General features: G+C 54.1%; 1 protein-coding gene across 1 annotated transcript; it reads right to left on the reverse strand.

Annotated features, from left to right (window-relative positions):
• Positions 1–410: 410 nt before the first annotated feature.
• On the reverse strand, positions 411–22,620 carry KCNG1 (potassium voltage-gated channel modifier subfamily G member 1). The gene is made up of 3 exons (XM_032461380.1): positions 22,366–22,620; positions 10,145–10,944; positions 411–6,012 (listed from the first exon to the last, which is right to left on the reverse strand). Exons 2-3 carry the CDS (start codon positions 10,916–10,918, stop codon positions 5,242–5,244), a joined length of 1,545 nt encoding a protein of 514 aa, XP_032317271.1. The 5' UTR covers positions 10,919–10,944; positions 22,366–22,620; the 3' UTR covers positions 411–5,241.
• Between the last annotated feature and the right edge of the window lie 1,234 nt (positions 22,621–23,854).

The raw sequence follows: 23,854 nt of genomic DNA on the forward strand, positions 1-23,854 counted from the left end.
TTTTCAAACAAACGCCCACAGTACCTTTTCATACATTTAATTAAGAAATACATGTTAAACAATAAGGTCCTACTGTGTAGCACAGGGCACTATATTCTACATCTTATAACAGCCTGTAATGAAAAAGAACACGAAAAGGAATATACACACATATATATAACTGATTCACTATGCTGTACACCAGAAATTAATACAACATCGTAAACTGACTACACTTCAATAAAAAAAAGATATTAAAAAGTCAGTGCTCACCTTTTTGTATTTAAACATTAGAAATGATCCCAGCCAAAACGAAAACCAAATACATGGTTGGAAGCCTGAACTCACATGGCAGAGGTGGTTTCTAAGCAGAAGTCACCAAGTGACCAGGGCGGGGGGAGGGGCGGGTTATTTACCTGCCATAATTGTGGTGTCAGTTTATAGGAATGGATTTTAACGAGAGTCATGCCACTGTCTTACGAACAAACAGGGCTGATGTGTGTATGTATTTTGTAGGACTCTGTATAGAAGTAAGGGATTCACAGATCTGTTGATTTGGCAAATTTGCCAGGTGCTGTTGTAGCTGGAGCCGCAGCTGTGCAGGTCCCTGCCCTCATGGAGCTGACCATCTAGCGGAGAGAGGAAGCCCATGAGCATTACACGCATAATGTGTCAGGTGATCATAAAGGTCTGAGAGGAGGATGAAGCAGGTTAAGGGGCTGGGGCTCTTAAAATACAGAATTTATTATTATGCAGGTGTGGCGAGGCCAACAGATCAGGAGACAACTGCCCCTGAAAAGACAGTTAGTTATACTCACAGCTCCCACGAGGAGGGGGCACGTGGGGAAGAACCAGGGCGGGTCAGGGACAGGGGGCTGTGAGCAATAGCCTTTATTGTGGTTTTCGAGGGAGGAGTGGGTAAGGCAGGCTAAGAAGGCTTAGGTTTGGCTAGTTTGAAAAATTTCAGGGGGCCCTGGGGCACTAGGCTGTCCCTGTTTGTCTGACGTGCCCTGGGGTGGTTAGGGCAGGTGGACAGTGGCCTGGTGTGTGAGAGTCTGAAGAAGGAGGTAGAGGATGGTGGGTGTGGAGGGTGTGGGGTCTGCATGGGTTGGCTTGCATTTGAAAAGCACGCTTGTGGGTGAGTTGTTTACCATCCCTAGGAACTGGCCGTCCCTGGGAGGGACAGTCCCTCCAAGGTCTGCAGGCCCCAGATATCAAAGCGTCAGAACACAGAAAACAAAAGCCATGGTTAATGTACTGGGGGCACGCTAGGAGTGTGGTCCGTACACAGGCTGCGGGGAGTAGGGCAGATTTGGCCTCTCTGTTTACATGACATTTGGGTAAAGACCCTAATGAAGAGAGGGAGCAAGTGGATATATCTTAGGGAAGAGTCTTCCGGGCAGCGGAAACATCAAGTGCAAAGGCCCTGTGGTGGGACTGTATTCGGTCTGTTCATTGAATACAGAGGTTGGCCTAGCTGAAAGGAGAGATGAGGAGGAGACAAAGAGACCAGGTCAGGGAGATGGGGCCGGGAGAGACTCTGGCTTTGACCGAGGGGGATGGAACGTCACCAGGTTGGGGGAGGGCCACTCTGAGCTGAGGATGAGTGTGATCTGACTTGTGTTCCAAGACGGTCCCTCTGCTGCTGTGCCGAGGACAGATGGGAGGGGAGGCAGGAGAGCAGGGAAGCCAAGGAGGAGGCTCCAGCAACAGTCCACATTGGAGAGGATGAGGGCTGGACCACTGGAGGAGGTTAAGTGGTCAGAGCCTCGATATAAGCTAGCAGGACTGGGTGGAGAGCAGTTTGAGAGAGAGGGAGTTAGGCAAACTGGTGCTACGAGGAAGACTGTTTATTTTTTCTGGAGGAAAACATATATGAAGCCATTTTAGCAAACGCAGATCAGAGTGAACATTTTGTTTTCTTTTGCTGATGTCTTCCTCGATTCTCCGACGGCTCCCTGGGCCTGCACCCCCATCATCCCATGTGGGCAGAAATATTTAGTCTCATGTCTATTTCTCCATTAAGTAATCAGTACCTCTGGGGCAGGGACTGAGTCCAGTTCTGTTGTTTCTTTTGTTTGTTGTGCCCCCAGCTGCTCTGAGAGGGCTTGGTTCAGAGCAAGGTCTCTGGAAATGTTTGCTCAAAGAGTGTCTACTTTGCAGACCTGAATTTTCTCCCTGGGAGGAAGGATGCTCCTCAAGGGGACACGCTTCTGAGCCCACAGGCTCCCTCCACAGCTGGGGAAACATCTGGGTCTTCCCTGCTCTGGGCTTCGCACTGGCTGTCCCCTCTGCTTGGAGGGCCCCCTCCCCCTCCTCCAGGCCCCCATTTAAATGTCACCTCCTCAGAAAGTCCTTCCCTGACTCTCTTCAGTGGCTGCACTCCACCGCGCCCTCTGGCCTTCCCAAACCCCCACTGTAAGTCTTAGGGAAGCGCTGAGATCACCAGAGAAGGGGGATGACCACGTGCCCTAAAAAATAAAACAAACTTGGGAAAGGTCTGCTTTGCTGTTTCACCTAGAGCAATGCTTTTCACTCACCATCCCGGGCTATGAGGAGTCAGCTGCCTGTACCAGGGTCAATGGGGAGGCCCCACGGGTGCAGGGGGAGGAATGGTGCCCCCACACTTCAATCAGAACAGCCTTGATGTGATCCGATGTATAGCTGGGCTTCTGCATCGGACTTCATATTGCTTAAAAAACAGTGGAAATGCCACAATGGTCAAGTTGAAGATGGACCTCGTGCATGCTAAGCATGCGCTCTACCACTCAGCTATACCCTCCCTTCTCAAGGGAGGTCTTGAGAGGTGCCCACATCTGGGCCCCTACCTTGGCAACAAGCGGTGACTGGAATCTGGACAAGATGCCATAAACTTGGACTCTCAGTGACCTCAGCTCCTCCTCTGCCTTCAGTGTGGTGGGGCAGGGCTCCCCTCCCAGCACAGCCGTTCAGGGCTCCCTCCTCCACCCCAAAGGGTATTTGCCTTCCACTTCCTTGAGTTTTAAAGGCTCCATTAGAAACTTCTTTGTGTGTCACATTTCTGTCCGTTTATCATTTTCAATTGCCTCTTGTCTCTCTTAGCCACTTGGAAGGGGAGAAAAGGGCGTTCCATAAATCTAAGGTGTTATTATCGTGACGGCTCTGACACCCACTGGGGAACGGAGAGCTAATTAGTCAGAGAACTTACTTTTCAGGCATGAGTCACTGGAAACAGGTGTCAGGGGAGCCTTTAATGAGGCCCTCGTGACTCTGATGCTATTTCCACTCTGCATCACCTCGTGTATCCTGTACAGAGGGGGCCCCGCCTCCCCCCAGAGAGAAATGGAAAGAGAAAGGTACTCGGAAGCTCTGGTGCCCCAAGTTAAAAGCGAAAGCCTTTCTACCTTCTGGTCCTTTTACTTGTTTCCCTTTGTTCTTTCACTCATCCCACCAAGGTTTGAGTACCTACCGGGTGCCAGGCACTGAGCTAGGTGCTGGGAGTCAGCCATGAGCTGTGTGGCTGAGCCCCTGCCAGGACAGCACGGAGCTCCTTGGGCAGGAGATGGACCATGAGTCAGTAGCAGAGAAATAAAAGCAATTTCAGGGCTCATCAGTGGATGGAGAAGACAAGCTGGGACAGAGAGCGGTGGTGGGGGTGCTGGAGCGGATTCTATACAGAGGTGGTCACGAGGGGATGGGAAGGAGCCCGCCACGCTGGGTTCTGTGGGAAGGGTGTTTCCGGCAGGCGGATCTGACTGTGTGACGCCCCGGGGTGGGAATGGGCTGGGTGCATCAGAAGGGCGGTGAAGGGCTGGGTGCATCAGAAGGGCAGTTCGGAGGTCAGCGTGGCTGCGTGGAGTGAGTAAGAGAGAGACAGGTGGGAGATGGGGCTGGAGAGGGGGGCAGGCCCAGGCCTGGGCGTTTGGGTTTTATTCTCAGTGTGACGGATGCCGCTGTGGGCTTAGGCAGGGCCGAGAGGGGGTCAGATTTGTTTTACAGCTTGCTTTGTGCAGCCGGCTGAGAGGAGGGGCCTGGGCCGGGACGGAGACAGCAGGGGGCTGGGATGAAGAAGAAAGCAGTGCTGCTGTATCTGAGGGTGAGGATGGGCGTGGGGGTGAGGCAAGCTCCCCAGACTGGCACAGAGGGGTTCTGATCCCTGCGAGCTGGTAAATCTGGTGGGCTGGCCTGGGGTTCCCTCTCTACCACACTTTACCCACACTACACGAGGTCTGGAGGTGCTCCTGGTCGGGAGGGTGCTCTGGAGGTCTTTGGGTGGCGCAGGGAGGCCTTTGGGGGCTTCAGACTGTGCTCTCTGACGGCCCAGGGCACTGTGGTCCACCCTCCCAAAGCATCAACCTAATGTAATCTAGGTTTACATTTAGGTGAATGTAAATGGTAAATGGTTTCAAGCATTTTTTTCCCCAAATATTAAAATGAATGTGGAGTAGAATAAAAAAATCCACACTACTCTTTTTTTTTTTTTTTTTTTAAAGATATAGTTAACTGATTTCACCTTTGAGTCAGCAATGCTGACTTGGTGTCCACTTGGCTGTTAGGGGTGCCTTGGGGGAAAAGTTTGAGATACAGGCCTTAAGGTGCAAAAGAGGACAGCGGATGGGAGAGACGGGACGGGGCTAAAGAGAGGCCCAGAGGCGAGAGGAATCAGAGAAAGAAGAACGAGGGACTGCAGTATTTAGCAGCAATTTCCCCAGAGGTCTCTGCCCTCTCTCTTTTCCTCCATCCCCACCAGGCGTGAAGGACCCAAGGAAACAGGCCCTTTTACTTCTGGTACCCACACTGGCTGGCCTTGCAGGGAGGTGCAGTTTCCTCTCCTAAGAGAGTCCCATGGAAGGCTTTTTCTTTCTGTTTCACCAGCTTTCTTTAATTGAACATGGTCCACACTCAAGACAGACGTGCAGCTGCTGCCGTTGTGTTTTCTCTCCAGGCAGCCCCACGGAGCAAGTCTCTGCTGGGCAAGTTATTTACATGGCGGGAAGAACAAGCCATCTCCTTATGAGGGAAACAGGTATGGGGGCTGGGGCGGGCAGAGGGGCCGTCAGGGCTGTGTGCTGGGCTTCACTTCTGGGCACAGAGGACCAGGGACCCCCTGTGGATGGTGGGGCATCCTCCCTGGGGTGTGGCTTGGTCCCTCCTATGCCAGGGCTGTGCTCCGAAGCAGCACGTGCCTTTGAAGGCTTCGGTAGTGATGGCGATGGCTTCAGGCCACAGAGGGCAGGCAGGGCTGGGGGGCGTCCTGGTTGTGGTGGGGTGTGTCGTCTGGGCTCAGTTGTTGTCTCTGGTGTCCGAGGAGGCACTTCCAAACAAGATGTCACTGTCGTGGGACATGCTGCTCAGCTGCGACTTGGTTTTGATGAGGAACTGGGTCCTCCGGAACATCACCCTCTCTTGCTCCTGCTTGAGCTCCAGGTAGGAGCGGGAGAAGGTGTGGAAGATGGAGGTCACAGGGAAGGCCATGAGGAGGATGCCGCTGAGGATGCTGCTGAGCGCCACCACCTGGCCGGGCGTGCTCCGGGGTACCATGTCTCCATAGCCCACAGTTGTCATGGTGATGACGGCCCACCAGTAGCAGGCAGGGATGCTGGTGAACTCAGGGCTATCGGCCATCTCGTTCTCGATGACGTAGAGGAGCGGGGCAAAGAGGGCGATGGCCACGCAGAGGAAGAGCAGCAGGAGCCCGAACTCACGGGTGCAGCGGCGGGCTGTGAGCCCCAGCGTCTGCAGCCCCAGGGAGTGGCGGGCCAGGCGCATGACATACAGGATGCGCAGCGCCCGCAGGACCCGCAGCACCAGCCCCACCTTGTCCAGGTAGCTGTTGCCCGTGCCGGGCTTGCGGCGGCCCGCGGCGGCGCCGTCCACCAGCAGCGTGATGTAGTAGGGCAGGATGGCCACCATGTCGATCAGCGTCAGCGGGCTCCGCAGGAAGGCAAACTTGCTGGGCGCCTGGATGAGCCGTAGGAGGAACTCGAGGGAGAACCAGCCTACGCACACGGACTCCACGATGAAGATGTTGTGGCACATCTGGGAGCACTGGCCCTGGGACAGAGGGGAGAGGTCACAGGAGAGGTCAGCATGGAGCTTTGTCCTGGGTGGGGTGCTGGGCTACCTGGGTGAAAGGTGGTCTGGGCACGATGCCTGTCTCAGCCTGTCCCTGCCCTGCAGCAATGGGTCCTCTCTCTCTAGTTATGCTCGCTCCCTGGGTGATCCTGTCCAGTCCAGGGCCTGAAGCACCATCTTGACACTGACCACTTCTAACCTCTCTCCAGCCCAGACCTCGACCCTGAACTCCACACCCCAGACAGGCTGCCTCCGGGGGTGTCTGATAGGTATCTCAAACTCATTGTGTCCCCAAAATGGCTCCTGATTTCTTTCTGTTTAACATTAATTTTTATTGAGATGTGATTGACATATAACACAGTGTACAAATTTTAGGTGTACAACTAGTTGATTTGATACATTTATATATTGCAACATGATTATCACACAGCATTGGCTAATGCCTCTATCACATCACATGATTATCATTTTTTGTGTGTATGTTGGAGAACATTTACCATCTAGTCTTTTTGGACTCCTGGTTGCCTGCACACTCACTCACCTGTGGGTTCGTTTTTTAGTGATCAGCAATCCCATTTTTCTGGTTGCTCAGGACAGACCTGGCCTCATCCTGACACCTCTCATGTAATCCTCACAAAATCCCATTGGCTCTTCATTTAAAATGATTCCAGAATCAAACTAATTCTCACTACGTCCACTGGCCCAACCTTGATCCAGCCACCATCCTCTCTGCAACTGGCACCTCTTCCCCGGGCGCCCTGGTCCCTTTGGTCCCTTTTGCACACACAGCCAGAGGGACTCAGAACAAGAATCAGATCCTGCCCCTCCTTGCTGAGCATCCTCCATGGCTCAGGGAGGTAGCTCAAGCTCCACCTGGGGAACACCTGGCCAGGCCACCACCTCTCCCACTTCCTCACCCCCTGCCTGCCTAGCTCACCTGCTCCAGCTCCCGGGGCCTCCTCACTGTCCCTCCATTACCCTGGGCTCACCCTCCAGCTCGGCCTTGACTTTCTGCTTCCCTGCAGGATTCCTCTTCCCCTAGACATCCCGTCACTCTGCCCTCCCTTCCTCCAGCTCTTTGCTTCCCTGTCACCTTCCCAGGGCAGCCCTGTGTGACCTGCTGTTTAAAAACTCCCCTCTTCCTTTGTTCAGTAACCTGATTCCCTGTATCCTGCTCTGGTTGTTCATAATGCTCATCATCTTTTAATACGCTTTATAAGTTACTTATTTTTCATGTTTATTGTCTATCTCAGCCCCATCCCACTCCCTGCCCCCCTGCCCCAGAAAACTGTAGCCCTACAGGGCAGGACAGCCTGTGTCCTGTTCGCTCTAGGGAACCCAGTGACTGGAAAAGCCCGGCACGTGGCAGGTGATCAATTCATGTTTGTTACCAGGATGGATGGAAGAGCCCTAGACTGGTGCTTAGATGGGATGCTGAGTCAAGGCCAGGCAGGCAAAGGGAAAAATGGGAGAGGTGGGCCAGGTGGGGTGGAGGCGGTGTTCTCCTGCTCAGCGCCCCCTGATGGCTGCCCCAGGTGAATTCAGTCTTGTGGTTGGAAGTTTTCAAGAGAGGCTGCAGTTTTACATGAAATCTCCTGAGTTTTACGTGATTTGATAATTCAATACAAAGAAAACACTCTATGGGCCACTCAAACACCTTTGTGTGCTGCATTTGCCACACAGGCTGCCAGCTTGTCGCTCTAGTCTGCAATATATCTGGACAGTGGACTGTCCCCAGTGGATTTGGACCTCAACTTCAAGAGGACCTTTGGCAGAGAGGGAAGGCAGAAACGGTTCTGGCCTGGGGCATCTTGCCGGTTCCTTGACACAGCTGGCTTCTACCAGACCTGCTATAAGAGCTTTTCTCTAGGAATACATTAGAGGCTGGAAAGATGAACTAATAATGGGTGAGGTTTTGAGGCCTCAGACTTCTTGGACAGGAAGCCCCCTCCTCTGGGAAGCCTTCCTGGAATGCGTCCCCTACAGGTATCCTCAGCACAGTTGGTTGGCCTCTCACAAGAGTCCCTCGGCTTGTGTCTCATACTTATAGTCACTGGAGTGTCACTGTCCTTTTCTCCATCCCCCAAATAGACTTGAGGCTCCTTGAAGCTGGAAGACTCATTCTGGTCACCCTGTCTGCCCTCTGGTGCTTAAATACAGAAGGTACTCAACTATGTGCTCAACTGAAAGTGAATTCCAGTGGTCTTCCAAATGAAGTCAAAGAATGGCATTTTCACTGAATCCTGAAAAAGGCCGGGTATTTTTTTTTTTTAAAGCAAGTATCAGAAGTTGAATAAAACTGGCTGTATCAGTATTTTCCTGATAAAATTAGGATGACATATGTTGGCACTAAGAGGATATCTACACTAAATACAGGTACTTCCAGACAGGTGTCAAATGACAAGCATCTTCCCTCTCTTCGTTTGGCAGGCACATAGCATCCTTACAGTTAGCGCTTCCTGCTTGCACATTGCCAGGCATTGTCCACTCACTTTCCGTAGACTCACTCATCGAATCCTCACAGCGCTGTGCGGTGAGCCTGTTCACAGCCCCTTGGATGCTTTGGGAAACTGAGGCACAGAGAGGTTAAGTAACTTGCCTACAGATACACAGCCAGATGAAGTACGATTCAAATTCAGGCCATCTGGCTCTAGCCCTGCCCCCATCATCACTACCCTATATGCTTCTCAAAAGTTCATTTTACTGGTTGAGTGCTGTTTTCTCAATGCTGGTTTTAAAAATTCAATGTATTTTTTAAAAAGGGGCAGGGACTCCCTGTGAGTTATAAATGCAACACTATTGCTACTTTTTCCATAATATATGTGTGTGGAAAAACCCTCACGTGGTGAGCTGTTCTAATGTTAGATCCGAGAGTTCATGTAAAGTGCTTAGCACATGCAGGGTACACAGCCAGTGCTCAATAAATGCTGGCTGGCATGACATTTATGTTGAGTTCATATCACCATACCTATTTCTCCTATTGGTACCTGTCTGAACCTTTCTGCCTGTCTTGAGACTTCCAGATCCCCCACGTTGGGGGAAAGGGTCCCAACTCAAAGGCTGGAGGGTCTCATACACAAGGAGGCTGAACCGGGGAACACACATCTCGTGGACTCAGCTCCCACCAACAGCTGCCGTGCAGGACTGGGGGCCTGACTGTATAAATGTTAAGAGAAGCTGAGAGTTTGAATTTTTAAATGAAAAAAACATGACTCTTAAACGTTGGCAACCGAATCAAAATTTGCGGGAGCACAGTGTGGACAAATCACACCCTTCTGTGGGGCTATACGAGGTCCCTGGCTACCACATGGGACCCATACGTCCATGTTTAAGAAGCTAGAGTTTGGACTCGGTCAGACCTGGGTCTGGGCCAGCTGCTTTGCCTCAGCATTCTCATCTGTCAAGTGGGTGTGTGAACACCTCCCATACCAGGGTGTGGGAAGACTCACTGAGGAGGTAAGCTGCAGGCCGAGCAGCCGCCCAGCTCCTGGCTCCTACTAACTGCGTGCTAATTGAGCACACACTCTGGAAGGCCCTGAAGGAACCACTTTACCAGTATTCTCTCATTTAACAGAAAAAATTGCTCACTATTTGAATGCACACACATACTTACCATTAAAAATTATATTCAGGACCCAGAAAATGTTTCTGGGATATTTTTATACAAAGGAATCAGGAAAGTTGAGCTGAGAAAGGATGGAGGATAGTGAAGTTAATTTTGATGGTATCTGGTTTATGTCATATGATTGGGGCCAGTCATATCATGAATCACATTGTCCGTTCACTCATTCATTCAGCAGAGTGGCCCAGTGCCTCCTCCATGCTGGACAATGTTGGGGGGGAGGGTGGGGCACAGCACTGACCTGAATGGGCCTGCCGTTCAAGTTTGAATGTGGAGATGGACAACACCCATGTAAACACAATGTCAGGAGGGACCAGGATGCTACTCAGACAGTGCAGTCAGGGAAGGCCTCCTGGAGGAGGTGGCAGTGCAGGTGAGAAGGATGTGGACTTCTGGGATGAGAGTGATCTCACAGACCGTTTAGTTCCTGTCCTCGGAGACCTTCCCTGGCTGCAGCCAGCCTCCCCGCACACAGCTGCGGGCTCTTACCTGCTCCTCCTCCTCCCTCAGGCTGGGCAAGGTGCTGATGGAGAGGTTGACGGCGGTGACAGTGACAAAGAGCACTGACAGGCAGGCGAACACTTTCCCGGGCAGCCCCGAGTGCGGCCTCTCCACCATGTCGCGCAGTCTCCGCATGCAGCGGCCCAGGCGGCCCTCGCCCTCCGCTGGGCCCTCGCTGTCGGGGTCCTCGCTGTCCAGCGCGTCCTCCTCGTCCTCCCGCTCCACCATCTCCGCGAACTCCTCGATCTTCTGCAGGTAGCGGCGCTTGCAGCAGCCGTCCAGGTGGTCCTCGGCGATGCCCCAGTAGAGCAGCTCCTCCTGGAAGGACAGGGCGCACATCTCCCGCAGCAGCCGCAGCTTGCCTGCGCGCAGGAAGGTCAGGATGGTGCCAAAGGCCCCCGGGTTGCGGTCGAAGAAGAACTCGTTGCAGGTGACGTCGTAGTCATCGCACACGTTGAGGATGTCGTCGAAGTTGGTGCAGGCCTTGAGCTGGCCCAGCCGTGTCAGCGGGAACTCCTCCAGCGTGGTCCAGGGCAGCGAGTACTTGATGCCACCCACGTTGATGATGATCTGCCGCCTGCGGTCCTCGGGCTGGCCGCCCTGGCGGGGCTCGTCCTGCGGCCGCAGCCGCTGGGCCCGGCGGTAGAAGACGCCCTTGAGCGACTGGCTCTGCGGGAAGAAGGCCGGGTGGAAGGAGGCGTCGGAGGCGCAGCTCAGCGCGCTGTAGTCGTAGTCAGAGTTGTCTCCCGGTAAGAGGGTCATTTTGGGCCTTCACATCCCTCTCAGGCCTGGCGGGGAGAAGAGGGGAAAGATCCTCAGTGATTCCCGAGTCTCAGCGGACAGTGCTGACTCTGCAGGCATTTGCTGCGACGGGCTCAATTGTATTCCCCCCAATTCACAGGGGGAAGCCCTAACCTCCAATGGGATGCTATTAAGAGGTGGGGCCTTTGGAGATTGGGTTTCCACGAAGTCATGAAGGTGGCGCCCCATGGTGGCATTAGTGCCCTTATAAGGAGCAGAAGAGACATGGAGCTCGCTCTCTCTCCACCACGTGAGGGCACAGTGAGAAGGTGGCTGTCAGCAAGCCAGGAAGAGAGCCCTCATCAGAACCGACCACATGGCACCCTTATCCCGGACTCCCCGCCTCCAGGGCTGTGAGCAGTAAATGCCTGCTGCGGAAGTGACCCAGCCCAGGTGTTTTGTTACAGCAGCTCGAGCTAAGATATTCACTGAAGAGTGAAGACAGCAACACTGTCATTCAGCATCTCCCAAACGTCACGGTTCCTCCACATCACTTACACCACACCCCTCACACCACAGAAATACACTGGGTGCTACTAGGGGCCAGGCACTGAGTACTGGGGGTTCACAGCCATGTACAGAAGCAGACGTGGTCCCTGACCCCACAGAGCTGACAACCTAGTGGACCGTCATGCAATATCTGTACTGTTATCTACTTAGCACTTTGTTTGCCTAACGTTTTTGGTATTTATTTAGTTTTGAAAGCAGTTTAGTGTAGACCAGTAGTTCTCAGCCAGGGGGACATGTGGCAATGTCTGCAGGCATTTTTGGTTGTCATGACTGGTAGATGCTACTGGCATTGAGCAGACAGGGGATGAAGCTGCTGCCAAAAATGCTATGATGCACATGCCAGACTCAGGCCCCGGCGTCCACAGTGCCAAGGCAGAGAAGCTCTGGTGTTGTGGTTATACATGCAGACTTTGGAGCCATGTGGCTTGGTTAAGTTACTCAACCTTAATGTGTTTCAATGTCCTCATCTGTAATACAGGTATAACCACATGACCTACTTCATAGGATTACTGAGAGGACTCACTGAATTATGTACATAAGCAGTGGCTGGGCCATGGGAGATACTCAGTATTTGCTGTCTACTGTTACTAATAGTATTTAACACAAAGGGACACCTTGCATTCCTTCCATACGTGGAAAACTGATATCACTTGCCATAAATAAGAGACAGTGCCCCCAAAAATGCACAGTGATCACAACAGTGCTGTGTTTGCTCATATCTCAGCAAACATCATCCTGAGGCTACAGGAGTGAATTGGGCAGGCACGCTCACTCCTCCAGGAAGCCTTCCTTGGCTCTTCCAGCTAAATCAAGAGTCATCCCCACCCCTATAAATCTTCACTCTACTTGCCACCCTGTTTCAGAATTGTCTGTGTGCCAGCCAGGCTCCTTCAGGAGACTGCTGGCTCCCTGGGGGAGGAAAGTGCTTTTTTCATCTCTCAGTCCCTGTGCCCAGCAGCAGAAAAGCGCCAAGTGCTCGACAAATGAGTCCATTTCCTGTCGGGGAGGCCAACACGGTGGGGGCACTTCTGAGAAACCGAGGTCAAAATATCAGCTTACACAGACTTCTTCCTTCCCAACCCTCAAAGCTAAGGGTTTGTGCTACTAGGATGAGACGGCTTATTCATTAATAGTTTGTGGGCTGCATTTGGTTCACAAATATTTTGCCCGGCTTGGAGAAGATTCTGAAAATGGAGAAATTTCATGAAAAAATTCATTTATCTTGAGAAATCAGATGATCTGGTAATTTGGCTTAAATTCCAGCTGAGAACTGAGTTCCCCTTTTAGGCTGGGCATGCCTGCTGCAACCTGCCACAGTTCCCACCCTGCCTTGGTGTCTTTCCAACACCCCCCTCTATGTATGGTCTCATGTATGTTTCCTTTCTGGCTCCTGGAGGCATTTCAGTTTGAGACCCCCAGACTACAGCAACAGAACTCTCCAGAATTAAGATGATCCACAGAAAAGGACTCTAATACTTTGCTTTAAAAAAAACTCACCATCCATCCCCCATGGATGCAGGTGGTACCAGCAAAGTCTACCAATTCCAAATGGAAACCCTGAGTGTCCATCTGTGCTATGGACGTGTCCAGGGGACACACACGCACGCACACACACACACACACCCTTGCGTGGATGAGAAACAGTGTTTAACAGGAGCCACAGAGGTTTCCAAATTCCAAAGGGGCTCCTTCCTAACAGAAATTCTTTTACAAAAGCAAACACCCCTCCACTCGTTCAGCTTTGGGGAAAGCTACAGTTTCACAGATCAGGTTTTGGAAAACTAGGGTACACCTGTGTTTGAAGAAAGATGATTTGATTTTAAAGCTTTAAGAGTGTTTTTTAACTTCACCTAAAATTGGAACTCATCTCCTCAGGCAAAGCCTGCCAGAATCCCTCGGAGAAGGATCGCTTTTAGGCACTTCATGTTAGTGCTACTGCTTTTGAGCTTTGCTGCTTTATCTTTGCCACCAAAGACAAGAGATAAAAAAAAAAAAACAAAACCAAACCAAAAAAAAAAAAAAAAAAATCCGACATTCTGTTTGGCAAGAACGATGATGGAGGCAGACACACTCCTCTCATCCTGCAAGCCCCGGGGCGCTCTGGTGAACCCCCTCCACCTGTAATCACCTCTTTCCTTGCAGGATTTTCTCCTTTCAACCCTCCTTGCTTTCCGCTGGAGGGATTAACGACTCCTCATTTATTTCTCTTGTTACCTGTGTGAGTTAAAGCCTCGGCCTCCTGCTTGGAAAGTTCTCCTGTCTCAGGAGACTGTTTGGTAAGGAGAGGAGAGGAAAAGCATGCTTTGTTCAGGCTGCTTGTACACGGGGGGCCAGAGGTCCCTGGGGAGGGAGGCCCAGAGGCTGGAGTTTACTAAATGAAGGATGGGCACACTTCTCCCGAGCCTCTGGTCTAGGGGTTGCCCGGTCTGACAGGTGTGGGGCGAAGGCTCTGCATGCTCATAGGTCAGGCAGGCTCCGGAGTCCTGCTTCTGGAAAATAATGCTACTTTTCACCTAGCCTGACACCCTCACAAAAAGGCTGATCTTTTTAATTTTCCCTGTAGTGTTAGGTCCGTCAGTTCTAGAGCGTGGTGGAATTTAGTGATTTTGCCTCTGAGGGTCTGTATGTCTGCTGGGGACAAGGAAGCCATTGGAGAAAGGGGCTGTGATGGTGGGGATGAGGAAGAGGAGGAGTCCTGAGGGAGCTGTCATTCATTCATTCAACACTTACCACGTGTCGGATGGGCTAGGTCTGGAGGCACAGTAGAGGACGAGACAGACCCAGTCCCTGTCCTCACGGACGTGACCTTCTACTGGGGGAGATCATTTCACGCTGTAGGCAGTGTTGTGAAGGCAACAGAACGAGGTGACGGATGGGAAATGACTGGGGGTCAGTGTTAGCTGGAGAGGCCCAGGAGGGCTTCTCAGAGGAAGGGACCCTGGGGCAGAGCCAGCCCTGGGAGGACCTTGGGGAGTGTGTCTCAGGTGGAGGGAGTGGGAAGAGCTTGCTCCCCAGTCTGGGGATGGGCTTGGATGGTCAAAGACCAAAGGGAAGGCCGAGTGGCCAGGATGAGTGGGTGAGGGGAGGGTGGGAGAAGATGAGCGTGGGGAGGTTGGCACGAGCCAGATGGGGCTGGGGTTTATTCTACGTGGGTGAGGCATCCTCAGGAGAAGAGTCAGAGTGGGCTGGGGAGACCTGGCTGGAAGCCCCTCTAGTCATTCTGGAAAGAGACCATCGAGATTTAGACCAGTGGAGGGGTCTGGAGAATTGCGTGGATTCAGGATGGACTTCGGAGGAAGAGCTGATAGGATTTGCTGCAGGACTGGAGTGTGGCGGGCGAGGGGGAAAGGCAAGGATGCTAGGATTCCAGTGGTGCCATTCACCCAGCTGGCAGATAGGTGGCGCCATGATGAGGCTTGAGCTAGAGGCAGTCTTTCCAGGTGGTGGGATGATGGACAGGAGAAGGTGGGGGCAAATCTCAAAAAGAGAGCAGGGATGGGGGCCTCGCACATGGATGGACAGATGGATTGTGTCAGACCACCACAGCTGACCTGATGATTACGTGTGTTGGAGGGGACACGGTGGTATTAGCTGGTAGCTTTGACCTGGCTGAGCTGGAGAAGGCAGGAGGGTCAGGCTAGCAGAGATGTGGTGAAGCCCAGAGGCCAGTGTCCCCCATGCCCAGTGCCCACTTCCCCGCTGAAGCTGCCCTCCACCCCAGGCCCAAGTGGGGGTGCAGGTAGACACTACTGGGGGGTATGGTCAGCAGAGTAATGCCTCTCCCCCCCACCCTAACCCCGACCAAAAGATGTCCATGTCCTGACCCTAATCCTTGGAACCTGTGAATATGTTAGATTATGTGACAGGGAGGAATCAAGGTTACAGATGGAAGTAAAGTTGCTACTCAGCTTCTTTGGAGGTGGGGAGATTTTCCTGGATTCTCTGGGGGCCTATGTCACCACAAGGGTCCCTAAAAGATGGCGGAGAGAGGCAGGAGAGTGTCCCAGAGTGATGCAATGCTCTGAGAAAGGCCCGACTGGCCAATGCTGGCTTTGAAGATGGAAGGGGCCTCGAGCCAAGGAAAGCCAGCAGCCTCAAGATGCTGAGACAGGCAAAGAATGGACTCTCCCCGAGACCCTCCAGAAAAGAACACAGCCTGCCCACACCTTTATTTTAGCCCTGTGAGCCCCCTGCTAGACCTCTGTTCTCCAGCAGTGTGAGGTAGTAAGCTTGTGTTGGTTTAATCCACTCCGTCTGTGGTGATCTGCTACAGGGGTGATCTGCTACAGGGGGTGCTGAGAAAAAGCTGGTTGTCCTCCAGCTCAGGGGGCAGCTTACTGATGACCCCACACTGGAGAAGCAGAAGGGCCCCCGGTTCTGAAATCAGGAGACCAGGGTCCAAGGCCAGTCACTCTGTGACTTTGGACAAGTCCTGTCCTGTCTCTGAGATGCAGTTTCCTTGTCTATAAAATGGGGATATGAATGGCTCTTATCTCCTTGAGTTATGGTGAGGACTAAAGCAGCTGACATGGGTAATGGGCTTGGCCCAATGCCTGCCCCACAGTGGACCCTCCACAGGCCTGCTCTGCTATTATTAGCTATGGTGGGAGGTCTGTCATTCCCCTCTATCAGCCAAGGGTGACTCCTTTCTTGACCTGATCCAGCGGGACTGGAACCCAGCACTGTCTGACCCTTAGAGCCCGATGCTGGAGGGAGTGCTGTCTGGTTTGGCCTCCAGGAAAGCCATCAGGGATACTGAGGGGAACGAAGGATATTGGTGCCTTAAGACCCAGGAACCCCACTCCTATATTCCCCAGACCCGGGTCTGCAGGGGTTGTGATAGACATTGTCCATAATATATTACTGGCACTTAGATCCTTGACTCAGGATCTGCTTCTGGAGACTCAGGTCCAAGCGAGGAACAAGGTACAAGAACGTGCATCCTGTGTTGCTTTGGTGCTAGCAGGTCCCCTAGTGTCCAGCCCGGGGGGACATGAACAGGAGAGCTGCGGCAGATGCAGATGGCGGACTCCTGTAGGTTGCGCAGGAATTAGAAGCAACGGACTAGATGTAGGTTTAGCAACACATTTAGATCTTAGAAGCATGGTGCCGAGTGGAAAATGAAACAGAAGTTTATAGCACTATGCTATTTATGTAAATGAACACACACACAACATGACATATTTTACAAAGACTCAAGCACGTGTAAGGATCTGTATCAACCACAGGGAGGGTGCCTGGGGGGGTGCGGGGAAGGGGAATAAGCTCGGGGACCGGAATGCAGGGGACAATGAATAAGACGGCCTGGCACAGGCCAGTGATGAAGAGTGGTAGGTAGGAAGTACAGAGTGTGGTTAGCCCACTCTGGGTTTTAGTCCAGGTTTTAAAAAAAAGAAAAAGAAGAGCATGGAAACAATCAAGCCACCAGGTTCTGAATCTCCCTGGATTCCACAGAGATACAGATTCCCAGGCTCCTTCCCAGACCATCTCAATCAGAATCCCTATGGGGGGACCCCAGGAACTGGCATGTTTGAAAACTAGAGCCTGCTGAAGTGTGAGCGAAAGGGGAGGGAGGGGGCCAGGAATGCCTGCAGACCATCTTCGGCCTAGGGCTGAAGGAGCTGCTCTGGGCTTTGGTGGGGAGCCCCCGGCCCAACTTCTAAATCTCCTTGGGGTTCTGGGAGGCTCCACGCTAGGGGAACTTCACTGGAGAAGTGGAAACCCTCTGCTTGGAGGGAAAAACCTGCACTGGGCCTGCCTGGATCAAATTCCCCTTCGTGAGCCCACCAACCTGCTGACACTCCCCATGCAATTTCTTCTCCTTTCTCCTGGGAGAGAGGTGATGTTCAGAAGCTATGACGGAGGCTGAGTACACATTTCCAGAGAGCATTTAAACCAGGAGTTCTGAGGGGCAGGTCCCCCTGCCCCTCAAGGAGGCTGCTCTGTGTCAGCATCTGACTTTGAGGGCAGGGTGCAGGGCCTAGGGGGGCAGGACTCAGGCGTGGGGAGCAGGGCGGGAGAAGGTCTAAGTGAGGCTTGCCTGGCCATCACTGCTGCTGCTGCTAATAACCCTTCAGCCTGATACGACCATCTGCATCCACTAGTCGCCGGCCCTCTTCTGAGCCTGTTTCCTCCCTCTAAAGCGGGGTAAGTGGCCTGTTCTGAGCATCTGGTGAACGGAGGTTTGTTGCAGGTATGATCACCATCACCCGATTGCTCATCACCGTGGCCACATCCCATCAAGGACATGTAGGGTCCCACAAACTATTATGTGCTGATCCCAACTGCTGAAACACCTCTTGGGTCTCTCTGGGGTTTTAACAAACTGCTGTCCTCTCTCAACTTCACTCTTCCAGTCCTATGCCCGTCCCTTAGGACAGAGCTCTCGGTCTTTCTTCTGAGTGGGAGGGGGGAATGCAGAGAGCGCTCGAACCACTCCCAGTGCTGTGACACCACCCATCCCAGCCTCCCTTAATTACACGCTAAGTGGCAGGCGCTGTGGAAGAGCCTTAACTGCACGAGCCCACGTCCTTCCCTAAGAGGCAGGTATTACTATTAACACCCCCATTTTACAGATGAGGCAATTGAGGCTTTGAGAAGTGAAAACTCCTGACTCCGGATAAGTGATGAAGCCAGACTCCATCGAGGTCTGTGGGACTCCAGGCAAACCTCTTTGACTCTGCATCTTAATGCCTCCTTGCATCGTGGGATCCTGGGGGCGGGGAGGCGGGGGCCCACCAGCAGCAGCAAGCCAGAGACTAGGTCTCTTGTCTCTATTTTCTCTGGACAGCCTTTTGAAAAGTCTTTGGGGAGCGGGGAGAAGCAGGCAATTGCCCGCAGCTGGGGAAACATCTTTATGCCTACTGTGCACCTGCACAAGAAGAGAGTTAAGAAAACAACAAAACTCCTGGTTTTGTCAAGTTCCGGATTGCCATTTTGGTCTCTGGGCAGAAGAACTCTCCTGTGGTGCAGACAGGCACCAGCGAGGGTGAGGGTGTGGTCCCCTGGACCAGGCTGCCTGGTTCAGCATTTACTAGCTGTGCAGCCTTATGCAAATAAAGTAACTTCACCTCTCTGTGCCTGGATGTCCTCAGCTGTGAACTGGGAACTGGGGTCATCACTGCACTGGCCTCCTAAGCGCTTGGAGCTGTGCCCGGCATGTTGGAAGGGCTCTGTTTGCTAGAATGGCTTCTGTGCAGCAAGCTTGGCACCTCCCCTGCTCGCCCCTCCCCTTGCATTTCCTTTCTTAGAGGAGGAATGTGAAGCAGACAACACCTTCCAGACGGCTGGACCTCAGTGCTGGCTCTCCCTCTCACTTGGCATTGAAGCCACGTCACTCACTCGGCTGGGCCTCAGTTTCCCCATCAGTAACATACACTGACGAGGCGCGCTCCTATGGTCGTAGAATGGTTTCTCAAAGACATCCACGTTCTAATCTAACCCATGAATATGTTACCTTCCACGGCGAAAGAGATTTTGCTGGTGTGATTAAATCAAGGATTCTGAGATGGGGAGATGACCCGGGATTGTCTGGTGGGCTCAAACACAAGGATTCATATAAGAAGGAGGCAGGAGGATCAGAGTCAGAGAAACAGACGTGATGACAGAAGCAGAGGTTGGAGTGACGTGAAGCCAGGAGCCAAGGATGCAGGAAAAGGCAAAGAAACGGATGCTCCCCCAGAAGGAACACAGCCCTGCCGACCCCTTGATGAGACCCATTTGGACTTCCATTCCCCCAAACTGAAGGTAATACATTCGTGTTGCTTTACGCCACTAAACTGGTGGTAACATGTGGCAGCGGGAAACTAATCACGTGCAATGCAACTTTCTTAAGAAGAAAAAAAAGGCATTTCTCTCCTGAGCTCCATGGGCTTTGGCTCCTTTCTCTCCCACCACACTGGCCAACCTGTATCATTCCCTGACTTGGAGCGAGTGTCGCGGGGACCCATCACCTCTCCATACAGCCCTTCCCCTGTCTGTGCAGCTTCATCCGTCAGGGCCAGGGCTCCTGGCTGGGCTGACTCAGAGGCGGGTCATGCCACATTAATCCTCAATTAAAACGTTAATCAAAACGGATCCAGCCATTAGGCTGGCCCAGGTCCTGGCATGCTGGCTCTCTGTGAGATGCTGTGCCCGGGTGCAGAATCTGTCTTTCCTGACTACCTCCTGTACACCCTTGTTACAATCCAGCCATGCTGGACCTCAGTCCTCCTTCCTGTGAGCTGGGGCGCCAGTCACTGGGTAAGGGGAAATATATTTGCTGGGAGCTGGGTTCTTTCCTCCTTCCCCCACCTGCTCCCAAAGAGAGAACATGCCAGAGTCCCCCCCCCGCCCCCATAAAGAAGACAGAGGCAGACTGGGGAGCCTCCCTGCTCTGTTCCTGGCAAGATAACACCACGTGCACGTTTGCCTTGCACCAGGAGGTGCTTTGGGGTGGGAGCCTGTTTGCCTCCTTGCAGCCTCCAATTTGAGAACAGGCTTGGGGAGCAGTGAGGACCCTGGGGGAGCAGGAAGGGGACACTTGCTTAAACAGTCCCTCGTTTCTTTTTCCTTAGGAAGTGTTAAGGCTGCAGTGACTGTGCTGAGCAGGGCGGGAAGGGAGGGGGGAAGGAGGGAGAGAGGGGTTGTGCCCCCTGCCCCCGGAGGCAGGTGTGAGGCAGTCCCCACAGAGCAGGGGAGAAGCTGAGGCACCAGTCAGCTCCTCTCTGTAGCGCATTCACTGTAGGCTCTGATTTTGTTAGACTTCTGCTCTAGAACAGAAGTGGCCAATGGTGGTTGAGTGCTTGCAGCTAGACTTGCCTTTCCCTTTTTATTAATTCTATTTAGAGTGGCTTCTCCAAGCCGCCATTTTCCACCCTGGGGCTCCATCTCTGGGTTTAATGAGTCAACCAAGAGTAGATTCCCAGATCTCTATATCTTTGGCAACCGGAAATCTTGTCTCTTCCTCACATTCGGAAAGGGGATGTGGAGAAAGGACAGCCCAGTCAAGACACCTTTTAGGGGTCTTGGAGGTTAATTCCTCAGTCCCAGCTTGAGTCTCTTAGCCCTGCACCCAGGACACATCTCTCTGCTCTTTTGTTCCCTGGGGCAACCCCCTCACATCTTGCCAGAGCCCAGCTGTGTGTCTGGTGCAGAGAATTCAAAATGGCAGTGGGACGGGACCCTAGCCCCCAGATCTGCCCCATTCAGAGTCCAGGACTCCCCCAGCCTGGGTTCTCAATCAATCCTTGGTACATAATCGAGGTTGTCTTTTTCCAGTACACTCACGGACCCCTGTGGGTTTGGAGTGTGTCCCAAGACAGACATCTTTCCACTGGAATGGGCTGGCTTAGGGCGTGAGTGATGAGGGCAACCCCCAGGGGCCATCCTCACCTGTCTTCAAGCACACCTTCCCTCCCTCCCTGCTCAGCAGGTGCCTCTGAGCTCCAAGACAGAGAACTTGCAGGTCAGGCTTAGATCTGACAGGTCCTGAGAAGTCTACTCAAGAAAGCTGGCATGCCTTGGCCCCTCCCTTGGCTCCAGCACTGGGCCCGAATCTCCAGCAGAACCAAACTTTCCTTGCTCTGGCGAGGCTCCCCAAAGTGTCTCTGATTGCAGTCATGTGTGTGTGGGTATCAAACACACCCTAGAGACTAAACCTCTGCTTAGATTCACAGAATCAGGAGCAGCCCCCACTCCTGTCCAACACACACAATGAATCAGAGCAGTTCCTGCTCCCTCCTCTCACCTTCCCTGCATTGATCTCAAGGTGTCAGCAAAGGGGGTCTCTGCATCTCTCTCATTCACCTTGGTGACTTTGGTGCCAGACACCCTTTCTGAGCTTAAGAATAGCTTAAGTAAATGCCTGCTGAATGGACAACTTAACTAATACACCCCATTGGTGGGAGCCTGCCCTCATTAGAAAGATCAGTGTTTCTCAACGCCTTCCCCATTATTGCCCACCTCCTAAGGAGTTTTCTAAAGACCTTTTCTTCTTATCTAACAACCTATTCCAGCCTCCCCCCTCCCCTTGAGAATGAATGCAGTAGATGAACCGAGGAAAGGCCATTCTGCAACCTGTCCAGTGACCTGCTTATGCACATGGGGGCTGCTTTCCAAGCTGCAAGCCAGCTTCCATCCTATCCCGCCCCCATCCCATCCCTCTCTTTCACAATTCTCTCCCCAGCACAGGGCCTCACTAACTGTTCAATGAACGAAATAATGAACGCTGGGCACTTGGTGTGGTGAGCTGCACATAGTAGGTGCTCAACCAATCTTTATCCAATCCATGGATGAATGAATGAATGAATGAATGAACTTCTCTCTTTTCCTTCCTCACCCAAAGATTCCAGTCTATCCAGGCTGAGCCCCTTGGGGTAGGGAAGCCCTGAAGGCTGAGGAAGCGACCTTACCCTCCGTGAACAGAGCTTTCTCGGAGTCCCCAGCGCCTAGCACACAGTAGGCGCTCAATAAAAGTTTGTGGCAGTAATGAGTGAGTCAATAAAGCCCACTGATGGGATGCTCCATCATGTGCCTAAGGAGTGAATGAACCAGTGACAGACGCCCCTCTACCACCTCCTCCCAACACTCCCTCCTCCCAGGATCCTCCCGAGAGGCCGTGAGAAACGTCTGCCACAGCCAGGAGGTGACCTCCCCCCGCCCTGTCACTTCGTACCCCGGGGACCCCCGGGAAGCACAGAAGCTGGACCGGCACCGTGACCATGGCGAACGCACTCCACGCCGCAGCCCACAGCTGCTGCCGGGTCCTCGGTGGCCTCAGCCGCTGCCCTCGTCGGCTTTCGGGGTCCCCCCGGGGAAGCCGGGGCCACGGACACGTGCAACTCCCCCTCCCCCCCCCCCGAGCCAGAGTCCGCCCGCCCGGCGGCACCTGGCGAGGCTGCAGCGCGCCAAGTTCCCACCTCAAGTTCGCGTCACGGCGTCCCCTCAGCCGAGTTGGCCGGGCCGCGGCTCCCGTTCCCCGGCTGCCGGCGGGTCCCGGTGAAGTCGCAGTCAGGGGCTGGAAGCCGGTCGCGCCGTCTCCCGGAGCCGCCGGCAAACTTCGGCCCCCGGGCCCCGTTCAGCCCCGGCGCTCGGCCCCGCGGCCACCTGCCTCTGCCTCCCGGTCCCCACCGGGCTCCGAGTGCGCGGGGAGCGCCGAGCCGCCGCCGCCGCCGCCGCCGAGGAAGGAGGGAGGGAGCGGGGCGGGAGGCGGGCCGGAGGGAGGGGCGGCGAGCGGGGCGGGGAGCGCGGGCGGCGGCGGCGGCGGCGGCGGCGGGGGGCGCGGGGAGCCGCGCGGAGCGGGCCCGGGGCGTCCGGGCGGCCCAGCGCCGGACCCGGCACCTCGAATGCGCAGTGTACCGCCGGGCGCCTCGCCGAGCCCCGGCTGGCGCCTCCGCCGCTCCCCTCTCCCCCTTGCCCCGCCCGCCCTCGCCCTCGTGCTCCCCGTGCTCCGCTGCCCTCGGGCTGCACGCGACGCGCCGCGCGCCGGCCTCCTGGGGTCGCGCGCCGTGTCACGTGCTTCCCTTGGCGCTTCAAGTGCCCCGCTGGTTCCGGACCCCTGGCGCCACTGCCCCGCGCTCCAACATGCCACGTAAAGTCCCCACGCTCCGCTGCCCCGGGGCCTCGCGAGCCACGCGCTTCGACATTATGGGGCCCACGCGCCCAGTTCAGTGCTTTTTCCTGGAGGTCCAAGTGCGCCTTTGCCCTTGGGCCCCTCCTGCCACTGAGGGCCAGGGACTGCACAGCCCTTGCAGCGTCAACTTCTTAGGGACAGCACGTGCAGCACCAGGCGCCTTTCCCTTCAGGCCCCGGAGTCCCGGTGGCTCAGGTGCCCGCACCCCAATCGACGCAGGGCACTCGGACCGGGTTCTGGGGTCCCCGCGTTCGGCACAGGCCGCCGGCTGGGAGCGACGCCTCGCCTCGGAATTGGTAGGAGTGGCACTTTTGCTGGGGTTTGGGTTGGAGGGCACCGCCCAGGAGAGGGCGCCGCCGCAGAGCCGGCTTTTTAGGGTCGCTGGCCTCCCACCCTCCTTTCCTCTTTTCCTTCCAGTCTCTACCGCCATTTCTTACCATCACAGAACCAAGCAAGGTCGGGAAGAAACCCTGATGGGGGCCCGGCCTGTGGCCTTTTCCTTAAGGGTGGGGAGCAGGCTCCGGAGTTGGGAGCGCCCACGCTGTGCTATAGAGGACTTATGAAAAGCAATAGGGTTAGAGAGACATTCATTCGACAGACAGACGTTGGCCCTCTGGTGCTGTGGAGGCCACCACTACAAGGACTTGGCCCCAAGAACTTACTTTCTGCTGGGAGAGAGGCAGAACCAGGAAAACCGCTGAGGCCTCCGAATGGAGCCTGTGAGAAGGGCGGGGAAGGAGCCAGAGTAGGGCGCTGGGGGTGCAGACTGAGGGAGA

The sequence above is a fragment of the Camelus ferus genome, chromosome 19, assembly GCF_009834535.1.
Source record: "Camelus ferus isolate YT-003-E chromosome 19, BCGSAC_Cfer_1.0, whole genome shotgun sequence".
NCBI lineage: Eukaryota > Metazoa > Chordata > Mammalia > Artiodactyla > Camelidae > Camelus > Camelus ferus.